This window comes from Antechinus flavipes, chromosome 4 (assembly GCF_016432865.1).
Source record: "Antechinus flavipes isolate AdamAnt ecotype Samford, QLD, Australia chromosome 4, AdamAnt_v2, whole genome shotgun sequence".
NCBI classification, from domain to species: Eukaryota; Metazoa; Chordata; class Mammalia; order Dasyuromorphia; family Dasyuridae; genus Antechinus; species Antechinus flavipes.
In genome coordinates this window covers 297,264,775-297,286,936 of record NC_067401.1, presented here as the reverse complement: position 1 = coordinate 297,286,936, position 22,162 = coordinate 297,264,775, and the positions used below count along the sequence as shown (strand labels likewise).

General features: G+C 34.4%; 1 protein-coding gene across 1 annotated transcript in view; it reads right to left on the bottom strand.

Annotated features, from left to right (window-relative positions):
- Positions 1-22,162, bottom strand: part of DCBLD1 (discoidin, CUB and LCCL domain containing 1) — a 103,043-nt gene that overhangs the window by 37,408 nt on the left and 43,473 nt on the right. The window contains exon 3 of the mRNA XM_051997613.1: positions 1,782-1,916. Within this exon, the coding sequence (XP_051853573.1) occupies positions 1,782-1,916 (135 nt within the window). The remainder of the gene's footprint in view (positions 1-1,781; positions 1,917-22,162) is intronic.

The window sequence follows — 22,162 nt, the reverse complement described above, 5'->3', positions numbered from 1 at the left end:
TTATGACTTTTCAGTTTTAATCTCCTGGGAATATACAGGATCTAGGTTGAATACAAAAACTGACATGCACTACATGTCTACAATGGTCAAGCTCTGTCCATGTAATAGGGAAACAATTTAAGAAGCCAGCTGTGGCTCATGAAGGTTACCATAAATATCCCATATTAGGATAATAATGCACTATATGCAATGTGACAATATGTGGTAAACCACTCTGTGTGGGACAAGATGCTAAATATAAATAGGTATCAAGAAAGATCCAAAAGGTGGAAATTTCTACATTTTCCATTTCTGTGCCTCAGCTTCCTCATCAATAAAATAAGGAGATAGGTAGATTAGAAGTTTTTAATCTAGGGTCCATAAACTCTAATTGATACTGTAATTGTGTTTCATAATTAGTTTCTCCATTAATGCTATGTTTTTTATTTTATGCAAGGGATAATCAGGTTTCACCAGACTGTCAGAGATCCATGATACAAAAAAAAACAACAACACAAAGGTTAAGAAGCTTAAGTTAATGATTTTTAAGGTCCTTTCCAGCTCTAAACCAAACACCTTCTCTACATATTTGTGTGTATTACTGATGTTTAATGTTCAGCACCAAATGATAGTGTTCGGTCATGGGAAGAATTCATGATGGCCATTCTCTTTGGCAAAAATTAGGTTTATTTAAGAGAAGTTACACATGTATTTTTTTTTTTTTACCATGTTTGATATATATTGATTATTTGCCATCTCAGGGAGGGGAGGAGGGGGGAATTGGAACATAAGGTTTTGCAAGGGTCAATGTTGAAAAATTATTCAAGCATATGTTTTGAAAATAAAAAGCTTTAATAAAAAAAAGAACAAGTTACAGACAAAATGAAAATATACAATAGATTAGGAATGGTTAATATGAAATAAAATTGGGAAAGCAATAGGGTTATCAAGGAAAGGAGTTTGGAAGAATCTATTAAAAGAATATGTCATGAAATGAGAATACTCTATTAATGGGAAGGCTAAATCCATAAAGGGCTTTAAAAAAAGGTAGTTAGCTATAAGAAGGAAAAAGATCCCATGAGGCATATAGTGGGAGGGATGAAAGGAGAGATATTATGAAGTATGGGGGAGGGGTGAGGAAAAAGACACCATGAGACAGACTGTTGAAGGGGCTTACCCAAAAGGAATTCAGCAAGGATGGCATGGGCCATGGACAAATTTATAGAGGATATTTAAACTTGGAGGTTTGACATACCTTGGATTTCTGAATAGACACAGCAAGGTGCAGCTACTCAGGACCTCCACAGAGGGTGAGACTTTAATGTTAAAGAGATCCCCATCAATCCCCTCCCCTGCTTTCCTCAGGGATAATTTTGTCAGTACTTCAGTCAGAGAAAGACCCCACCCAGTTAGTTAGGACCTCATTATTACTAATATTAAGCAGATGAAGGGAGTACAACATTTTTTAAACATGTACATACAACTTAGATCAATTTTCAGAATACTCCATTTTCTAGTTCTCTTCCTTTATCAAGTTTCAAAGTGTGTGTGTGTGTGTGTGTGTGTGTGTGTGTGTGTTTTTTAAATCTAGGTACTTTGAAACAGTTCAGCTGGAACTCTTCTTTTTAAATGTGAGCAGAATAAGGAGGAGATGGCTTTCCTGCCTTTTTTTTTTTTTTTTTTTTTTTTTTTTCTCATTTGTTTGGATTAAACTCCCAGTTACAGGGATGTATGAACAGATGAATATTTAGAAAGATAGTTAAAAGAAAACAGGTTCACACCAACCATTTAGTCTGCCATACCTGGATGATCACTACTAGCATAGGACAACAAAAATCCACGCCCAGAAATATGGGATGCACTCTGAAAGTGAACAGTCACTTCATTTGTATCCAGGTTTAATATTTTGGGAATAGTCATGTTTCCACAATATGGACCTGAAAAAGAGAACAAATTTTTTTTTGAGATTTCAAAATTTTCCTGAGTATAAATAATTGAAAGAGTGGTTATGTGAGTCAATGGAGAGAGTGCCTAACCTGGAGTCAGGAAGATTCATCTTTCTGAATTCAAAGATAGCTTCAGACATTTACTAGTTTTGTAATCCTGGTCAAGTTACTTAACCCTGTTTACCTCAGTTTCCTTATCTGTAAAATAAGCTGGAGAAGGAAATGGTAAACCAATCTAGTATCTTTGCCAAGAAAAACCCAAATGAGGCCATGAAAGGTTGGACAGGACTTAAAAATAACTGAACAACAGCAATAAGAAATAATGAGTAGAAGGTTAATTTTTCTTAAAGATCAAATATATCTGAGAACATCCTTACTGAAAATTCCAATCTCCCATTTCCATCAAAATCAATCTTGTTTAATAAGGTATTAATGGTTGCCAGATGCCTATTTATTCAAACAAACCTTAGGAAAGGCTTGGATGTTCCAATGAACTAAGAAAAAATGAGTTCTGGAATATGTAAATAGGCTTACTCATTAAATGTTAGAACTAGAAGGATCTTTAGCCTGGTCCAATCCTTCATTTTACAAATAAGGAAACAAAAAGTCAAAACGAGAGGTGGCTTGATGATGTTAAACACTTAGAATCCCCAGTACTAGGAATAGTTTGGAAGAATCAAGTTCAAATCTAGTCTCAGCTACATGACTCTGCCTTAAATTTCTCAATTGTAAATTAGGGATAATATTGTAAAGCTATGTACTTGGCACAACAAGTACTTAATTTCTCTTTTTCTTTCCTTCCTTCCTTCCTTTCATTCCTTCCCTTTCTTCCCAAGTCTCCTGACTCCAGATCTACTGAAATCTTTTTAGTTGTCACCACTCCTACCTACTACATATGAAAAGAATATGAAGATGATTATTATATACCAATGAGGCATTTATATTTTTTTTAATATTTTATTTTTCCAAATAAATGTAAAGATAGTTTTCAACACTCATTTTTCTAAAATGAAATGTTTCAAATTTTTCTCCCTCCTTCCCCATACTCCTCCCCTCCCCAAGACAGCAAGCAATTTGATATAGGTTAAATATGTACAATTCTTTTAAACATATTTTCATATTTGTCATGTTGTGCAAGAAAAATCAGACCAAAAGGGGAAAAAAGAAAAAAAACATGAGCAGAAACAAACAAAAAAAGATGAAAATACTATGCTTCGATCCATATTCAGTTTCCACATTCTCTTTCTGGATGTAATTGGCATTTTCCATCCCAAATCTATTGGAACTGACTTGAATCATTACATTGTTGGAGAAGAACCATGTCCATCACAGTTGATCATCACATAATTTTGTTGTTACTGTGTACTATGTGCTCTCACTTCTGCTCACTTCACTTAGGATCAATTCATATAAGTCTTTCCAGGCTTTTCTGAAATCAGCTTGCTCATAATTTCTTATAAAATAATAATGTCTTATTACATTTGTATACCATAACTTATTCAGCCATTCTCTAATTCATGGGCATCCATTTAATTTCCAGTTCTCTGACACTACAAAAAGGGCTGCTACAAGAATTTTTACATATGTGGTTCCTTTTCCCTCTTTTATGATCTGTTTGAGCTACAGACTAAGTAGTCAGACTGATAGATCAAAAGTTATGCACAATTTTATAGCCCTTTGAGTCTAACTCTAAATTGCTCTCCAGAATGGCTGGATCATTTCACAACTGCACCAACAATTTAGTTTTCCCACATTCTTCCTAACAGTCATCATTATCTTTTCCTGTCACCTTAGTAAATCTGAGAAGTGGGAAGAAGTACCTCAGGGTTGCCTTAATTTGCATTTCCCTAATTAATAGTGATTAAGAGCATTTAAAAAAATGAGTATAAATGGCTTTAATTTCTTCATCTTAAATTTGTCTGCTCATATCCGTTTACCATTTATCAACTGGGGAATGACTTTCATTTTTATAAATTTGGGTCAGGTCTCTATATATTTTAGAAATGAGGCCTTTAACAGAAACACTGAATTTTTTTTTTTTAAGATTCTTACAGTCAGTATTTCCAACTGTAAGAAACTTTTCCAAAAATATAAATAAATTTTTTAAAAAGAAGGTTTTTCCCCCCAGCTTTCTTTCTAATTTTATCTGCATTGGTTTTGTTTGTGCAAAGCTTTTTTAATTTAATGAATTCAAAATTATCCATTTTGATTTTTCATAATGGTCTCTATTCTTCCTTGGCCAAAACTTCTTCCTTTCTTTATGTAAAAAGAAAATTAAGAATGAGAGAAACTCAAAAGCAAAGGCAAGAAGCCACTATGAACAAAATTTACCTCATCAGAATATGGTTATCTGACACAATTCTATAGCATCTTCCTGGTTTTCCTTAAATAGTACTTATCAATCAATCCACATTTATGGATTGTAGTATAGGATTGTAGGATGAAGTGCTTCTTATATTTGAAGTCCTGTGTCTGGAGGTACAAAGAAAAGCGCTAAGTAGTTCCTGCCCTCAAAGAGCTTACTTTACACTAGAAGAGGTAACACACACACACACACACACACACACACACACACACACACGTGTTTAGGTGTGTGTGATGAAAAAGAAGAAACATGAGAGTTGGAATATTTCTTGCAGCCCAATATTGCCACCATTTAACTTCTTCTTTCAGATTTGTTCATTACAAATACATATCTACTTATTCCCAGAATACTTCTGTTTAGTATCCAACTCACAGTCTTCCTCTCCACCCCAATCACTGCTCTCATAATATGAGAACACATTATATATAGTGATATTCCCACAAATATCCTAACATCTTAGTTCCTCCATCTACTTATTTCTCATGACCTATTCCTCCACTCCACCAGCTGTGGCAGTGAGAATGAAGCCCAATTAGTGAGAATGAAGTGTAAACAACAGCTCCTTTCTTCCCTCTCTATATTTCAGAATATTTGGAAATATTCTAAAATTTAAATCTCTAACCTTTTCTTCAGAAACCCTCAAATTGGCAGTGAGGAGAAAGAGCTGATCCTGGCTGGGAGCCCAGCACAGGTTTGGTTTCATTTTTTTATCTTTCTTTCTATGTTACTTGATATTGCTACTAAGTTACATGGCCATCAACAGACATTTTCTCTGAGCCTTTATGTGTATCGTTCAAGGCTGAAAGGAGAAACTATTCCATGAAAGCAGAGTTCTCTAGAATGAGGGCCAAGTCTACAATTCTGGTAATTGCTGAGATTATTACAAAGCATACCTGCTAGACTATACACCCAAAATGAGAGAATAAAGAGATAAGCCAGTATCTGAGAGGAGTGTCGGTAGGGGGTTGGTTGGATTATCCCCAACTGCATATGAAGGCACTGACTCACACACTCACTTCTCCTAAGAGCCAAAGAAATAGTTGAAGCCGGAAGAGTAAATTAAATTGCCAAGGGAGAAATACATAGAAAAGACAGAAAATTCTAGTTTAAGAATGAACTTGTCTGAAAGGGAACAGAAAGTAATAAATTATGTCATCAATATGTCTTTTCATTTAATTTCTCATCTAACAAAATGAGAGTTGGAGCTTTAACAACATCCTATTACCAACAATGCTGTATGAATAGCTCTATCACTGAGCTGATAGATACTTTCTATTCCATTCAAAAAACACTTAAATGTTTATGATGTACAAGGCTCCATATAATGTGGTGTGGAGATAGCAAAAGATGAGATGTTGCTTTCATGGTTTATAATTTAGTACAGTGGATGAGATAAATATACAAATCACCAGGGTGTGTGTTGGTGCTAATAAATGTTTAACAAGAGACTCTCCAAAAAAAACCAGGAGGAAAATATCTACAGCACACTTTTTTTTAAATTAAAGCTTTTTATTTACAAAACATTTGCATGGGTAATTTTTCAACATTGACTCTTGCAAAACTTTTTGTTCCAAATTTTTCCCTCCTTACCCGCACCCCCTTTCCTAGATGGCAAGTAATCCAATACATGTACAACACACTTTTTAACTTTATCTGCCATTATTAACATTTTCTCCATGACTTTCTTAGAAGTATAGCCAGAAGTATTAAATAAACTGGCAGTTTGTAACGTTCTTGAGTGCTGGATGAATCTTATTAAATTGTAATTTAGAAATATTTAACAAAATAAATAAAAATACCATTCAAACAGCCAAAGTTAATATGTAGTTTTTCCAAGTCAACATATGACTGACCTTAGGTATGATTGAGTGGCCCTATCTCTATTTGAGTTTGACACTACTGGTCTAGATGTTCAAAAATAGAATAAACCACACTTACATTTGCCAAGGAATGTCCATATTTTCCCAAACCAGTATGAGCTAGATCTAGTACACTCCCATAAATAAGCACTAAAAGAAAGATGCAGTCAAGTATAGAACTTTAGAGGATGGAAAGGTTATATTTGAATTTGGATGCGAAGAATTTGGCCTGAATTAAGACAAGTTTCAGGAAGGAGGCAGCTGGGATTTGAAAGATCAGTAGTAGGATCAATGTCAAAATGTGATTGATTGTAAAGAGACAGAGATGGGAAAGATTTTGTTCAGGAGCAGTCAACAGACAAATCTGACAATAGCCAAGTAATTGTGTAATTAATCATCAGTAGGAGTTGTGACTGGAAAGTAAGATTAAGATCTGATTTCACAGAACTTTATATGCCAGGGCTAATGAGTTTGGACATTATCCTATAGGTCAAGGCTTCTTAAAACTTTTTCCACTCATGATCCTTTTTGCTGGAGTAATTTTATGCAATCCTGGATATATAGGTATGTAAAACATGCATACTTAACAAACATTTATTGAAAATAAATCATAATTTTGCAATTCCTACATTCAGTTACATGACCTTTTTGGGGTCGTGACCCACAGCAGTTTAAGAAGCTTTGCTATAGGTAGTGGAGAGTTGTAAGATTTCTGAACAGAAAAGTGATATCATCACAAATTTAAAAATCAAATATATACCACACAAACACACATAGTATAAGTGGAGAGACTTTTAAAGTTGGTTCTCCCCATAACAAAATATGCACAATAATCATGAGGATATGGCTAACTAAACTATGAATCCAAATTAAAACAAAACAAATAAACAACAACCAGATATGAACCAGAACCAGAATAAATCATAACTATATTTTTCCTGGGCCTCTTAATTTTATATAATGAAGTAGAATGTGCTTATGTGTCAAGCTCACCTAACCTAACATCCTCCTTCTGTTATTTATTATTATTTTAGTGAAATCCACAGATAAAATTTAAATGCTTTCTTGCTTTCAGACTTCATCTTTTAAGGATTAAATTTTTCCATATCTGTGCGATAAAAGACATGCATTTTTTTTTGTTTTGTTTTGTTTTTTGTAATTTGAAGGAATTATAAAAGAAAGCAGATGGGAAGGACAGGAGAAAAAAAGAGAATTATCACATTTAAAATACATAGTATGTGTACTCTCTCTGATTGTTGCCCAAGACTTGTCATTAGCACTGTGCTGAAAGGTCTATAAAACCCTTTGATCCGGAAATATCATTATGAAGTCTGTATCCCAAAGATATATTAAAAAAAAAAAAAAAGAGGAAGGGGGAGAAGACCTGTTTGTATAAAAACACTTAATAGTAGTTCTTTTTATGATGGCAAAGAAATTGAAAGATGTCCATCAACTGAGAAATGACTGAATGAATTGTAGTATATGTTTGTAATGGAATGCCATTGTGCTATAAGAAATGATGGGCAGGGTGGTTTTGGAAAAATCTGAATTTACATGAACTGATGTAAAAAGAAGTAAACAGAACAGGAGAACATTGTACACAATAACAGTGATATTTTATGATGATCAACTATGAGTGACAACTATTCTCAGCAATAAAATGATCCAAGACAATCTAAAGCACTCATGATGAAAAATGCTATCCACCCCCAGAAAAAAAAACTGATGGAATTTGGATGCAGATCAAAGCATACTACTTTTCACTTTATTTTTTTTGTAAGTTTTTTTTTGGTCTGTCATTTCACAACATGACTAATATGGAAATGTGTTTTACACGATTGCACATGCAGAAACTATATCAAATTGCTTATAGGTCTCAAGGGAAGTGTAAGAGAAGGAAACGAGGGAATTTGGAACTCAAAATTTTAAAAAACAAATGTTAAAAACTGTTTTTACATGCAATTGGGAAAATATATTATAAGCATAGTAAGAAGACACTGATTATTAGTCTTATTTTCATAGTGATGAATACAAATATCATTCAATCTGAAGTCCAAGGACTTGGGTTAAAATACTGCCTTTGATATTCATTGACAAGTCATTAAACCTTCCTAGATAACAGTTTCATCATTTGATGAGAGGTCTATATTCCCTCAAGTCTCTTCCTGGCACTGAATCTAAGATGCAATGATCCTAAGCATGACAATAAGAAATCTAGATCACATCACATAAACGAGTCAGTAAAGAATCTTGCCCCCTCCCATTTAACACTATTTTATTTTTTCCTATTACATGTAAAAATAGTTTTCAACTCTTTTATAAAAATTTTTGAGTTCCAATTTTTTTTCTTCTTTCCCTTCATTCTTTCCCTAGAACAGCAAACATTTTGATATTGGTTATACATGTACAAGCATTTTAAACTTATTTCCACATTAGTCATGTTGTGAAAGAAGAATCAGAACAAAAGGGGGAAAAATTATGAGAAAGAAAAAAAAAAGAAAATTACTTTGCATTCAGACTTCATAGTTCTTTCTCTAGATGTAGATATTTTCCATCATGAGGATTTTGGAAATGTCAGGTCACTGTATTGCTAAAAACAGCCATAAATGATGAATAGCTGATCATCATACAATGCTGCTAAATATTTACAATATTCTCGGGCTCTGCCCAATTCATTCAGTATCATTTCCCAGGTTTTTCTGAAATCTGCCTGTTTAGTATTTCTTATAGCACAATAGTATTTTATTAGAATCCTATATCACAACTTGCTCCAAGTGATGGGTATCTCCTCAATTTCCAATTCATTACCACCACAAAAGAAACTGCTATAATATTTTTGTACATGTAGGTCCTTTCCCATTTTTTAAAATCTTTTTGGGATACAGACCTAGTAGAGGTATTGCTGGAACAAAGGGTATGGGAATTTTTACAGCCCTTTGAACATAACTCCAAACTGCTCTTCAGAATGGTTTGATCAGTTTGCAACTCCACCAACTATGTATTAATGTACCAATTTTTTCCACATCTTCTCCAACATCTATCATTTTCCTTTTGTCAGTCAAGAATCTTAAGCAGAAACCATAACTCAGGTGATCGTCATTCTTTTCTCCTAATTGACTTTTACAGAAACAGAAATAAAAGATCAACCCATTTTTCTGCCAGCCCACAGATGGGGCACTATCTATATGATCTTTCATCTAAATGTGGCATCCACAAGTATAATGCTGTTTTGTAAATGAACATTTTTCTTTCCTCACTAATCTTTACAGGAGTAAAACAGTTATATCTACATATTATTTGAGCAACTACCATCAATCCCAACATTCCAGCTCTTTTGCAAAGTTCATTTGAAAACAGCAAGAAACCAGTGTTAGCAATGGCTTAATTTGGTTTTCAGTTAGAATGCATCTGAACAATTGGCTGGATCATGTGAAATAAAGTAAATAAATTATTATTCTTTATGGAATTTGTCTGAGAATTGAGAATCGCTAAATTAAGGGGTGTGTGTGTGTGTGTGTGTGTGTGTGTGTGTGTGTATGTAAATTGCTTGTGTCTTCTCAAAAACAGAGAATTTCACAAGGGACATGACTTTTTAAATTTTTTTTTTTTTGGACAGGGGTTGAAGAAAGAAAATTTGAAAACACATTTCACCCTTATCCAACTCTCAATGTTATTACAAACTGTAATAAGAACATAAGAATGTAGAAGAAAGGTCCTTCCCACCTACTCTTCTTTCTTAATCTTTCTCTGACAAATACATATAATTTATTTGAAAAAGTTAATCACAGTCATAGTGATAACAGATTGTAGATAAGGTAGCTCAGCTATATTGCTCAGGGTAAGATAACTACATCAATGGCTATTAGTAGACCTGATATTCTCTCTCTCTCTCGTTTTTTTAATAGCTTTTTATTTACAAGTTATATGTATGGGTAATTTTACAGCATTGACAACTGCCAAACCTTTCGTTCCAATTTTTCCCCTCCTTCCCCCTACAACCTCCTCTAGATGGCAGGATGACCAATACATGTTAAATATATTAAAGTATAAATTAAATACAAAATAAGTATACATGACCAAACCATTATTTTACTGTACAAAAAGAATCAGACCCTGAAATATTGTACAATTAGCCTGTGAAGGAAATAAAAAATGCAGGCAGGCAAAAATATAGGGATTGGGAATTCAATGTAATGGTTCTTAGTCATCTCCCAGAGTTCTTTCACTGGCATAGCTGGTTCATTTCATTACTGCTCCATTGGAACTGATTTGGTTCATCTCATTGCTGAGGATGGCCACGTCCATCAGAACTGATCATCATATAGTATTGTTGAAGTATATAATGATCTCCTGGCTCTGCTCATTTGACTTAGCATCAGTTCTTGTAAGTCTCTCCAGGCCTTTCTGAAATCATCCTGTTGGTCATTTCTTACTGAACAATAATATTCCATAATATTCATAGACTACAATTTGTTCAGCCATTCTCTAATTGATGAGCATCTATTCAGTTTCCAGTTTCTGGTCACTACAAAGAAGGCTGCCACAAACATTCTTGCACATACAGGTCCCTTTCCCTTTTTTAGACCTGATATTCTTAAAGAGTTTCTAATCTGTAATAAGAAATACTTAATATTTAAATAGTATTTAAAAGAAATATTTAATTGTTTTTGAATTCAGAGATAAAATGGAAGTAGATGTGAGAGAAAATGAACAGGAGATAAGAAGTAGAAACAAATTAATGAGAAGCCATAGAAAGAACTTATCTAAAAGTCTGCTATTTCAAAATGTATTATTACATTTTGGTTTTGATTTTTTCATATTCTGTATCCCCATCCTTGAGCATTCTCAACTATAATCAAACTCCTCATTACTATAAGAATTTTTTTCAAAACAAATGCTTCCAAATAGCTTGCTGATTATGTAAATCATATATACATACATACACACATACCACTATTTGTATACTGATGCATGTACATTTACATATATTTAAACTATTAGTAGTCTTGGTTTCCTTCAACTTTAGCTCAAGTCCTACCTTCTGCCACAAAACTTTACTGGTCCACCATCTTCCTTTCTGATATTACAAAACGCTTTGTATATCTTGTATGAACCTAATTATTTAATTTTTTCTCTTCCAGAAGAAACTAGCTGATGCAATGGATAAAGTGCTGGCCCTGAAGTTAGGAAGATCCAAGTTCAAATCCAGCTCAGACACTTGTATAAACCCAAGCAAGTCAACAAATTTCTGAATGAGTTTCTTTAACTGTAAAATGGGAATAATGACAAGTCACCTCTCAATGTTGTTGTGAAGAGCAAATGAAAAAAATATTTGTAAATCCCTTAATAATAGGTACATAACAGGTACTTAATAAATACTTCTTCTTCCTCTCTTTCTGCCTTTCTAGTAGGATGTAAAATCTTGGAGGGCAGATGTTGGTTTTGCCTCTCTGTATTCCTAACAATTAACATTGTGTTTGGAAGATAGTAAATGCTTAACAATAGTGGACTTAACCTAATTTTGCATATGAACAGGTTCCAGCAAAATCTAGCAGAGGACTCACAATTGTAGTTCACATGGTCCTCTGTTTTAAAAGGGCTTCCTGGTCAGATTGGAGTGAGACCCTGACCTACCTCCTAGTTCTGAGAATATCTAAGTCTGTGAACCATATTCTGGTACAAGACTCCTAGGCTTCCTGAGACTGTACCCTAACACATCACAATGAAATGTTCATGTATAGCTAATACCTAAAATGGGGCTTCGAGATTAGACTAATAAGACTCTGGGCATGTCTGTACATCTCACAAGGCTAGACTTGTTAAATTTCTTCATTTATAACTTCAAGTCAGCATGACAGCTAACCCAAGTCTTATTTCACTGGAGTGCATTCTTTTCCAATTAGCCAACAAACAGGTTCACTCCAGTACCTAGTCAACAGTTAGATCAGAACACCCAATGCTCTGAAGGCAAGGGAGGAGTCCTGGGTCACTAGAAGGAGTAGGTGAGAAGTCCACTGGGAAAGTCTTTCTAAGGGCCATTTTAGTATCAAGTCCAGGGCCTAGCACCCAATGAGTTGGCTACACAGCAGAGTGATGTAGTGAGTTCCTAAAAGTGGGAGAGAAACCAAGGTTCAATGCCTCCCATTCATGTTTACTAGTCCCATGATCCTGGACAAATCACCATTTATTTGTGCCTCAATTTCTAATCTATCAAACTGAAAAAAATACTACTGGTAGTATCTACTATCAGGGTTGTCCTGAGGATCAAATAACTGTGTGTATATATAATATAATATAAACATAAAAACATATAAACTATATACATATATAGTTCATATATATATATGGAGAGAGAGAGAGATTGATTATATATATATATAGAACCTGTTAATATGCAAAATTAGGTTAAATCAACAAGTATTATCAAGCATTTACAGAGGAATGTATACAGAGAATACAGAGAGGCAAAACCAACATCTGCCCTCTAAGATTTTACATCCTACTAGAAAGGCAGAAAGAGAGGAAGAAGTATTTATTAAGTACCTATTACTATGCTAAAGGACTTAAAAATATTTTTTAATTTGCTCCTCACAACTATATCTATATCTATATGTTTATATAGATATATATAGAAAGAGACCATATATATCTATATAGATATATATCTACATAGGTATAGATATATGTACACATGTATGCACAGTTGCTGTTTGCAAAGCATGTATATGTATACATATAGTATGTATATAAAAAGTGGGAGGAATATTTCCGGGTTATATTAGGGAAGACAAATGCAGTTTATACTAGTTCTAGTCCAGAACCTTCAGTTATCCAAAAGAGAGCCTCAAGTCAGACAGCAACATTAGTGATATCACAACTCCAGCAGCTGCTGGGGGATAGTGGGTGGGTATGGCATAGGAAATGGGGAAATACCTGACTTCTAGAAGTATACAAAAGTGGAGGACAATGTCTAGAAATTCCTGAGCATCTTCCTAATGTCCAACTGAGATAATGTGATTCAGAGGGCAAAACCCAGGGCTTCATTTTATTCTCTTCATGGCCATACTTGTTGGATTAAAAATTTCTATATCTTCATTAAATAATGATTAATATCACCAATGCCTGATTCATAGAAGGCATTTACTAAATGCTTGTTGATTGACTGGTTATTGGCTCAAACCCTGTAGCTTAAACTCTGAATCCAGGGGTAGTACTTAGGCCTCTGGATTTGTAGGTTTCAATCCATGAATTCAAGCAGCCTCTGTGTCTACGCTGATACTTTAAGAAGCTCTGAGCTATTTGCCTTCTGAGGAGTTCTGTCTCCGCTTCAAAAGGAGTGCCTTTCATATCTTAGAATCATGCAATCAGAAACAAACTGAACCTAAAAGATGAACTCCTGCAAATAAAGAAATAGAGGCTGCTAAAAAGTTAATTTTTCTAATGTTGTACAGGTAGTGAAGTAACAGGTGGATTTACTCCAGATCGCCTGTTGTTTGGAAGATGTTTTTCAGTTAAAAAACAAACAAACAAACAAAAAGAAAACTTTCACAATCCATGAATGAGAATGAGAATATGCAGTGTGGGTGTAGAGGGTTGGAGCAGCAGGATCAGAGGATCTGCTATCTAATGTTGCTTTGGTCACACACTACTCTTGTAACCTTAGCCAAATCACTTAATCTCCCTGGATTTCAGGCTTTTCATTTGTAAAAATATAATTTGATTGGATGGTGTCTGAGGTTCCTTCTAACTCTGGATCTATGTCCCTTACAACACAAAGTTTGTGCAGCTGTGAAAAAAAAAATGCCCAGTTGATAGAAATTCATTCAGTCTCCAACTTCCTGCTATAGAAGATAATTCTGCTCTATAACAGATCTTCCCGAACCCCATTTCCCACCCTACCTTCCATTTTCCCTATATAAATCTTCCCAACTTTGTCAGGACCAGGTGCTATTGAATCACAATCAAACCACACAGAGCTTGAGCTGTAAGTTCCCTTTGGCAAGATCACTGTGTTTAGAAGGTAGCTCTAAAAAATTAATAGGACTATAACATTCCATTGCAGAGAGAACTACCAGAAACAATAGCTCTTCTTCTTCTTCTTCTTTTTTTTTTTTACTTTATTATTATAGCTTTTTATTTACAAGGCATATGCATGGGTAATTTTTCAACAATGACCCTTGCTAAATCTTCTGTTCCCAAATTTTCCCCTCCTTCCTCCCATCCTCTCCCCTAGATGGCAAGTAGTCCAATACATGTTAAATACATTAAAATATATGTTAAATCCAATATATGTATACAGATTTATACAGCTATCTTGCTGCACAAGAAAAATCAGATTTAGAAAGAAAAAAAAACTCTGAGAAGGAAAGCAAAAATGCAAGCAAACAATAACAGAAAGAGTGGAAATGCTATGTTGTGGTCCACACTCATTTCCTCTTTCTGGATGTAGATGATTCTCTTCATTACTGAACAATTGGAACTGATTTGGATCCTTTCATTGCTGAAGAAAGCCACGTCCTCAGAGTTGATCATCATATAGTCTTGTTGTTGCCATGTATAACGATCTCCTGGTTCTGCTCATTTCACTCAGCATCAATTCATGTAAGTCTCTTTAGGTCTCTCTAAAATCATCCTGATGGTCATTTCTTATAGAACAACAATATTCCATAACATTCATATATCATAACTTATTTAGTCATTCTCCAACTGATGGGCATCCACTCAGTTTCCAGTTCATTGCCATTTCAAAAAGGGCTGCCACAAACATTTTTGCACATGTGGGTCCCTTTCCCTCCTTTAAGATCTCTTTGGGATATAAACCTTGTAGTAACACTGATGGGTCAAAGGATAGGCACAGTTTGACAACTTTTTGGAAGCTCCTTTTCTTTAAAAACTAGAGATGTGTCAATTTCATTCTAATAATAAGTACAGATTTTCAAGATGTCAGAATTTTATACAGCACTGAAGTCAGTCATTTATCTAGTATTTATTTAGCATTTATGGTGACTCTAACATTATTAGTAGGAAAAGAGAAAGACAAATCGTTCACAGTCTAGAACTCCTTCAAAAGGGACTGAAATGTTTAAGATAAATTATGACTTTTTTAGAAGTTTTTCCAGAAGTAGGCATTTCACTTTTCTTGGATGAATGACCTGCTCAAGGCCCTCAAGAATATTGTGAATGGGGCCAGAAATATAACTTGGACACCCACTCTTCTGCTCAATCGTCCACAAGGAAAGGAGACAGAACTTTCTAGCAAAAAATCTATGCATGCAAAAAAAAAAATGACATAAATAAAACTGTATATAAATATGAATATATCTATAGATGGATGGATAGATAGGTATACATATATCCACTGTTATATATGTTATGAATGTGTGTCTATTTGCCTTCAGAAGAACTTTGGCAAGCAGTTTGCAAAAAGAGCTGAAACTTCAAAGGCCAGTCGAGTTGGATCAGCCTTCCTGCCCACTGGTTCTTCAGCACAAGTCAAGAGATAAAGCTGACAGGTATTTGTCTCTGAATAGAAATGAAAGTGAATAGTGGCAGTTTGTCCACAATTATCAAGTCCATTTGCTTTTCTTATCTTTTATCTTAAAAAAGAGAAACTTTTAACATGAAAAAAGCATCTTTCATGTTATGTCACAAAACCAAGCTACATCAAGAATCTAGGCATATGTGTTTAGCCAGATCTCAATTAAGCAGCCTCATCAGTGCTGGGATCCTCCTCACCTTCACAAAGGCACAGCTTTCCATTTGGTCAAAGGTTCTTAATTTCTTTGAGGCATAGATTCCCTTTTACTGTTTGCAGAATCTTATAGACTGCTTTTATTTTCAAATGAATAAATTAAAATATTTGGGGCCACAAAGGAAAGAAATTACAGTGAAATAAATTATTAAAATATTATTAAACTGGAGAATGGTTTTTCTTCCTGGAAACCCATTTATGTTAATAGCAGCCAGGTGTAGAGTCTAAAAATACTTGATTCAGCCCCCTTTGAAAAGCAACTAAATATTATACTGTGAATATCCTCTGTATCAGGCTTTTACCCTAAAGAGATGAAAGAAAGAGGAAAAGGATCCATATATACAAAAATATTTATAGCAATTCTTTTTGCTTTGGCAAAGAGTAGAAAATGAAGGGGGTGGGTACCCATCAACTGGGGAATTACTGGACAAGTTATGACATATGGATATGATAGAATACTACTGTGCTGTATGAAATGATGAAGTGGATGATTTCAGAGAAACTTGGAAAGACATATGAATCAATACAGAATGAAGTGAGCAGAGCCAAGAAAACAATTTTTTTTACAATAACAATATTGTAAAGACTTTGAAAATCTTAGAAAATCTGATCCATCCCTTGATCAACCATTCCTGAGGACTCATAATGAAATAGGTCATCTACCTCCAAAGAGAGAGGTGATACTCAAGAGGATCGAATGAGACATAAGATTTTTTTTTTTTGACATGGCCAATGCAGAAATTCGTTTTGCTTGACTATGAATGTTTGTAACAGGATTTTTTTTTTCTTGCTTTCTTAATTAATATCTCTCTCTCTCTCTCTCTCTCTCTCTCTCTGTGTGTGTGTGTGTGTGTGTGTGTGTGTGTGTACAAAAAGGAGGTGGGAGGGAGAGAAAGTAAATCTGTTTTTAAAAATTAGTTTAGAAAAGGATGAAAATAACTTAGATTCTTCTTTTCCCTTCCCTCCTTCCTCTTCTCGGCACCCACCCTTCTTGTCAAGAAGGAGAAACTTTTAAATTTATATAAGGAGTAGAAGCTTTAGTAACTACTCCTTGGATTATAACACCTAACTCTTATGGGCCACTACATTGAAAAGAAAGGGAGCAGGAAAGGAAAAAGAGGGAAAGGGAAACCTGCCTAATACATTTTTTTTTTCCTTACCAGTCAACTCTCCCCACAATTTCAAAAGCTCCTAGTCTACGCTCCATGATTTTATATTCTATTGAGGGGATACAATATATACATTTTTGGTTAACACAAAACAGATATACAAAGTCAAATAGGTTTTTTTTTTATTTTTATAGCTTTTTATTTACAAGTTATATGCATGGGTAATTTTACAGCATTGACAACTGCCAAACCTTTTGTTCCAATTTTTCCCCTCCTTCCCCCCATCCCCTCCCCCAGATGGTAGGTTGACCAATACATGTTAAATACGTTAAAGTATAAATTAAATATAATATAAGTATATCTGTCCAAACAGTTATTTTGCTATACAAAAAGAATCAGACAAAGTCAAATAGTTTTAAGAGAGAACACTAGAAACTGTGGAATGAGGAAAGACCTGGTGTTCCAAGTGTGATATGGGCTTTGGAAAAGCTAGTCACTAGGTAGCTCAGTGGAGTGAGTGCTGGGCCTGGAGTCTTCTCGAGTCCAAATCTGGCCTCAGACATGACCCTGGGAAAGTCACTTAATCCTATTTGCCTCAGTTTCCCTATCTGTAAAATGAGCTCGAAAAGGAAATGGAAAAACATAACTTTTGCAAAAAACAAACAAACAAACAAAAACAAACCAAAAAACCAAATGGATCCTGAAGAGCTTAATGTGACTGAATAACATCAACAAGCATTTCTACAAAGTGGAAGATGAAGATAGAATACATTTTCAAGTTAGCAGATCATTTGTTCAAAAGCACAATGGCAGGGATTTTGTATAAGAAAATGAATTTGTGGGATTAAGAATCAAGATGGCAGAGTAAAGGCAGGGACTCATCGGAGCTACCCCCTTAAATCTTTCAAAATACCTTTCAATAATTACTCTAAGCAAATTCTAGAGTAGCAGAACCCACAAAAAAGATGGACTAAAACAATTTTCCAGCCCAAAACAACTTAGAAAGGTCTGTTATACCCCAGTGACAGTGGAGTGCAGTTCAGCACAGGTATTGAACATCAGACCCCAGAAAACTAAGAGAGAGCTTTTAGAAGAAAATTTACAGGAATCTCTTGACTGGCACCAAGGGCAGAACTTAGTTGCACTGGATCTGGATTGCAGTCATGTTCATAGTCCCAGGGTAAGTAAAACATGCTTGCAGACTAGTGCACAGTACAGGAGAGTTTTAAACACACTTTTTTCTAGATCATATCATGTTGAAAGAGCCAAAAACTCACAGATTCCGAGAATTACCTCTGAAAATGGCAGCATAAAGAAATCTAAAGCTTTGGATAATGCTGCTCCCCCCACTCTGGAAGCAAGGCCCCATTTTTGCATAGAATTGAAAGTCAAGAAATAGACTGGAAAATGAAAAGAAAAATGAGAAAAAGCAGAAAAATATCCTAACTGTAGCAAGCTACTATGATGATAAGGAAGTTCAAGTCACAAGCTCAGAAGAAGACAAAGTCAAAACTTTTGCATCCAAAGAAAATAAGAATTGGCCCCAAGTAATGGAAGAGCTCAAAAGGGATTTTTAAAATCAAGTAAAAGAAGTAAAGAAAAAAATTGGGAAAAGACATGAGAGTGAGACAATAAAATATGAAAAAAAGTAAAAAACTTCATAAAGGAGGCACACAAAATGCTAAAGAAGAAAATACCTTAAAAAAACAAAATAGGCCTAGTGGTAACAGAGGCACAAAAACCCAATGAAGAGAAGATTACCTTGAGAAGCAAAATTGGCCAAATGGAAAAAAAGATATAAAAAGACTCATTGAAGAAAATAATTTTAAAAAATTAGAATTGGCTAAATGGAAAAGTATGTACAAAAATCCACGGAAGGAAATCATTCCTTAAATTGGACAAGCTTAAGTGAGTGACTGCAAAAACAATCAAAAGAATGAAAAAAGTAACAGAAAAAATGTGAAATATCTAAATGGGAAAACAACTGACCTAAAAAATAGTCAGGAGAGATGATTTAAAAATCACTGGGCTACCTAAAAGCCATGATCAAAAAAAAAAAAAAAAAAAAAAAAGAGCCTAGACATCATCTTTCAAGAAATTATCCAGGAAAATTCCTTGATATTCTAGAACAGAGGGTAAAATGGGAAATTGTAAAAAAATCTCCTGAAAGAGTCCCCAAAATGAAAACTACTCAGGAATAATAGCTCAATTCCACAGCTTCCAGATCAAGGGGGAAATACTGCAAGCAGTCAGAAAAAAAACCACAATTCAAATATCATGGAAGCACAGCCAGAATAATATAAGATTTCACAGTTTTTACATTACAGGATCAAAAAACTTGGAATATGATATTCTGCAGGGTAAAAGCTATGATTACAATTAAGAATCATTTATCGAGAAAAACTGAATATAATCCTTCAAGAAAAGAATGAAAATTCAATGAAATAGAGTATTTTCAAAAGTATTCCTGATAAGAAGACCAGAACTGAATAGAAAATTTGACTTTCAAATACACAAATCAAAAGAATTGTAAAAGTGAACAGAAAGAGAAATCATAAGAGATTCAATAAGGGGAAAAATGACATTTGTAATTCCTAAAAATTTTCTCATTCTTAGGGCAGTTAAATGCCTATACATAGGCAGAAAGCATAGGTGTAAGCTGAAAATGATACTATGATTATCTTTAAAAAAATAAAATTGAGGGGTAAAAGAAGAATGCACTGGAAGAAGGGGAATGGGAGAGGCAGAATGGGGCAAATTATCTGACATAAAAGGAGTCCAAAAAAGATTTTACAATGAAGGGAGAAATAAGAGAAAGGAGGGAGAGGAGCATGTGAACCTTATTACCACTGGAATTGGCTTTAAGAGGCAATAACATACCCACTGCAGCTGGGTGTAAAAATGCATCTTGTCATAAAGGAAAGTAATAGGGGAAGGGGATAAGAGAAAAGAGAAGAGGCTGACAAAGATGTCATTTCTCAGACATAAAGAAAACAGAATCAAATTTATAGAAATAAGAACTACTCCTCAAGAGCAATTTGGAACTATGCTCAAAAAGTTATCAAACTGCGCATACCCTTTGATCCAGCAGTGTTTCTACTGGGCTTATACCCCAAAGAGATACTAAAGAAGGGAAAGGGACCTGTATGTGCCAAAATGTTTGTGGCAGCCCTGTTTGTAGTGGCTAGAAGCTGGAAAATGAATGGATGCCCATCAATTGGAGAATGGTTGAGTAAATTGTGGTATATGAACATTATGGAATATTATTGTTCTGTAAGGAATGACCAGCAGGATGAATGCAGAGAGGTTTGGAAAGACTTACATGAACTGATGATAAGTGAAATGAGCAGAACCAGGAGATCGTTATATACCTCAACAACGATACTGTTTGAGGATGTATTCTGATGGAAGTGGATCTCTTTGATAAAGAGAGCTAATTCAGTTTCAGTTGATCAAGGATGGACAGAAGCAGCTACATCCAGAGAAAGAACACTGGGAAATGAATATAAACTGCTTGCACTTCTGTTTTTTACCTCGGTTATTTATGCCTTCTGAATCCAATTCTCCCTGTGCAACAAGAGAACTGTTTGGTTCTGCACACATATATTGTATCTAGGATATACTGTAACCTATTTAACATGTAAAGGACTGCTTGCCATTTAGGGGAGGGGGTGGAGGGAGGGAGGGGAAAAATCAGAACAGAAGTGAGTGCAAGGGATAATGCTGTAAAAAATTACCCTGGCATGGGTTCTGTCAATAAAAAGTTTAAAAAAAAAAACAAAACTATTCCTTAATTGATAAATGGTCAAAGGATATGAACAGGCAATTTCCAGACAAAGTAATTAAAACTATCTACAGTTATATAAAGAGTTCTAAATTACTAATGATTAGAAAAATACAAGTCTTCAATCAATTGTGGAGCCTAAAAATGTACCACTCTGTGACCAATTATTGATAAGCCTGAACTTAGGTTAGGCTGAAAGACATATAGTCTATATGCAGATGAGTCCTTGAAGCCCTATGTGATTGGCAATAGCTTTCAATTTGCATTCTCCTGGCTTTTGAGTATCCAGAATTATTCATATACCATGATGGGATACTATAGTAGGATTTTGGTGTTTTTTTCTTAACTTCTTTATAAAAAGAAAAAATGTGGACACATCTTTGGCTTGTAACAGGAGTTGTAAACTGGAGTTATTTTATTCAAGTGTAAATATGAGTTCAGAACAAACCTATCTATCTTATGCATTTCAGATTAGGTGATATGGCATCCAAGTGATTAATGAATAGGAAGTTCTAAATTGCAAATTTCTGTACTATTTTGTAGTGAAGGATAAAATACAAACAGTTTGAAGAAAGTGCTATGTTTATGTGAAGAGAGGAGTAGGGTATGGGTGTGGGTGTGAGTGTGAGTGAGTATATAGGTTGGAATTAAATTAGCATGCCTAGCATCAGAGCTTTTAAAAAAATGTCTCATATGAGATTTTCAAAGTAATGACACATTGTAAAAATGACTTCAAAGATCCATTTTCTAAAATAAAATAAAACTAGGTTCTGTGTAAAAAAGAAAAGAATGGAAAAGAAAAATGCAAAGTAAAATCATTCTGAGCCACCACCACACAACTGTCAAAATTGGCTAATATGACAGAAAAGAAAAATGATAAAATTTCGAGAGGAAATGGGAAAATTAAAACAATAATGCATTGTTGATGAAATTGTTAGTAGTTATATGTATAAAAACATTTATAGCACCCCTTTTAGTGGTGGCAAAGAACTGGAAATTGAGGGAATGTCTACTAATTGGGGAATTCCTGGAAAAGTTGTGACATATGAGTATGATGGAATATTATTGTGCTTTAAGAAATGACAAGCAGTGCATTTTGTTTTCTTATTCATTTACTTTCTTTTTTTCTTTTGATCTGATTTTTCTTGCAGCAAGAGAATTGAATAAATATGTTTATACATATTGGATTTAACATATATTTTAACATGTTTAACATATATATTGCTAAGGACGGGGTGGGGGAAAGGAGGAGAAAATCTGAAATACAAGGCTATGCAAAGGTCAATGTTGTTAAATTATCCGTGCCTATGTTTTGAAAATAAAAAGCTTTACTTTTTAAAAAAAAGAAAATAAATGACAAGCAGGATGC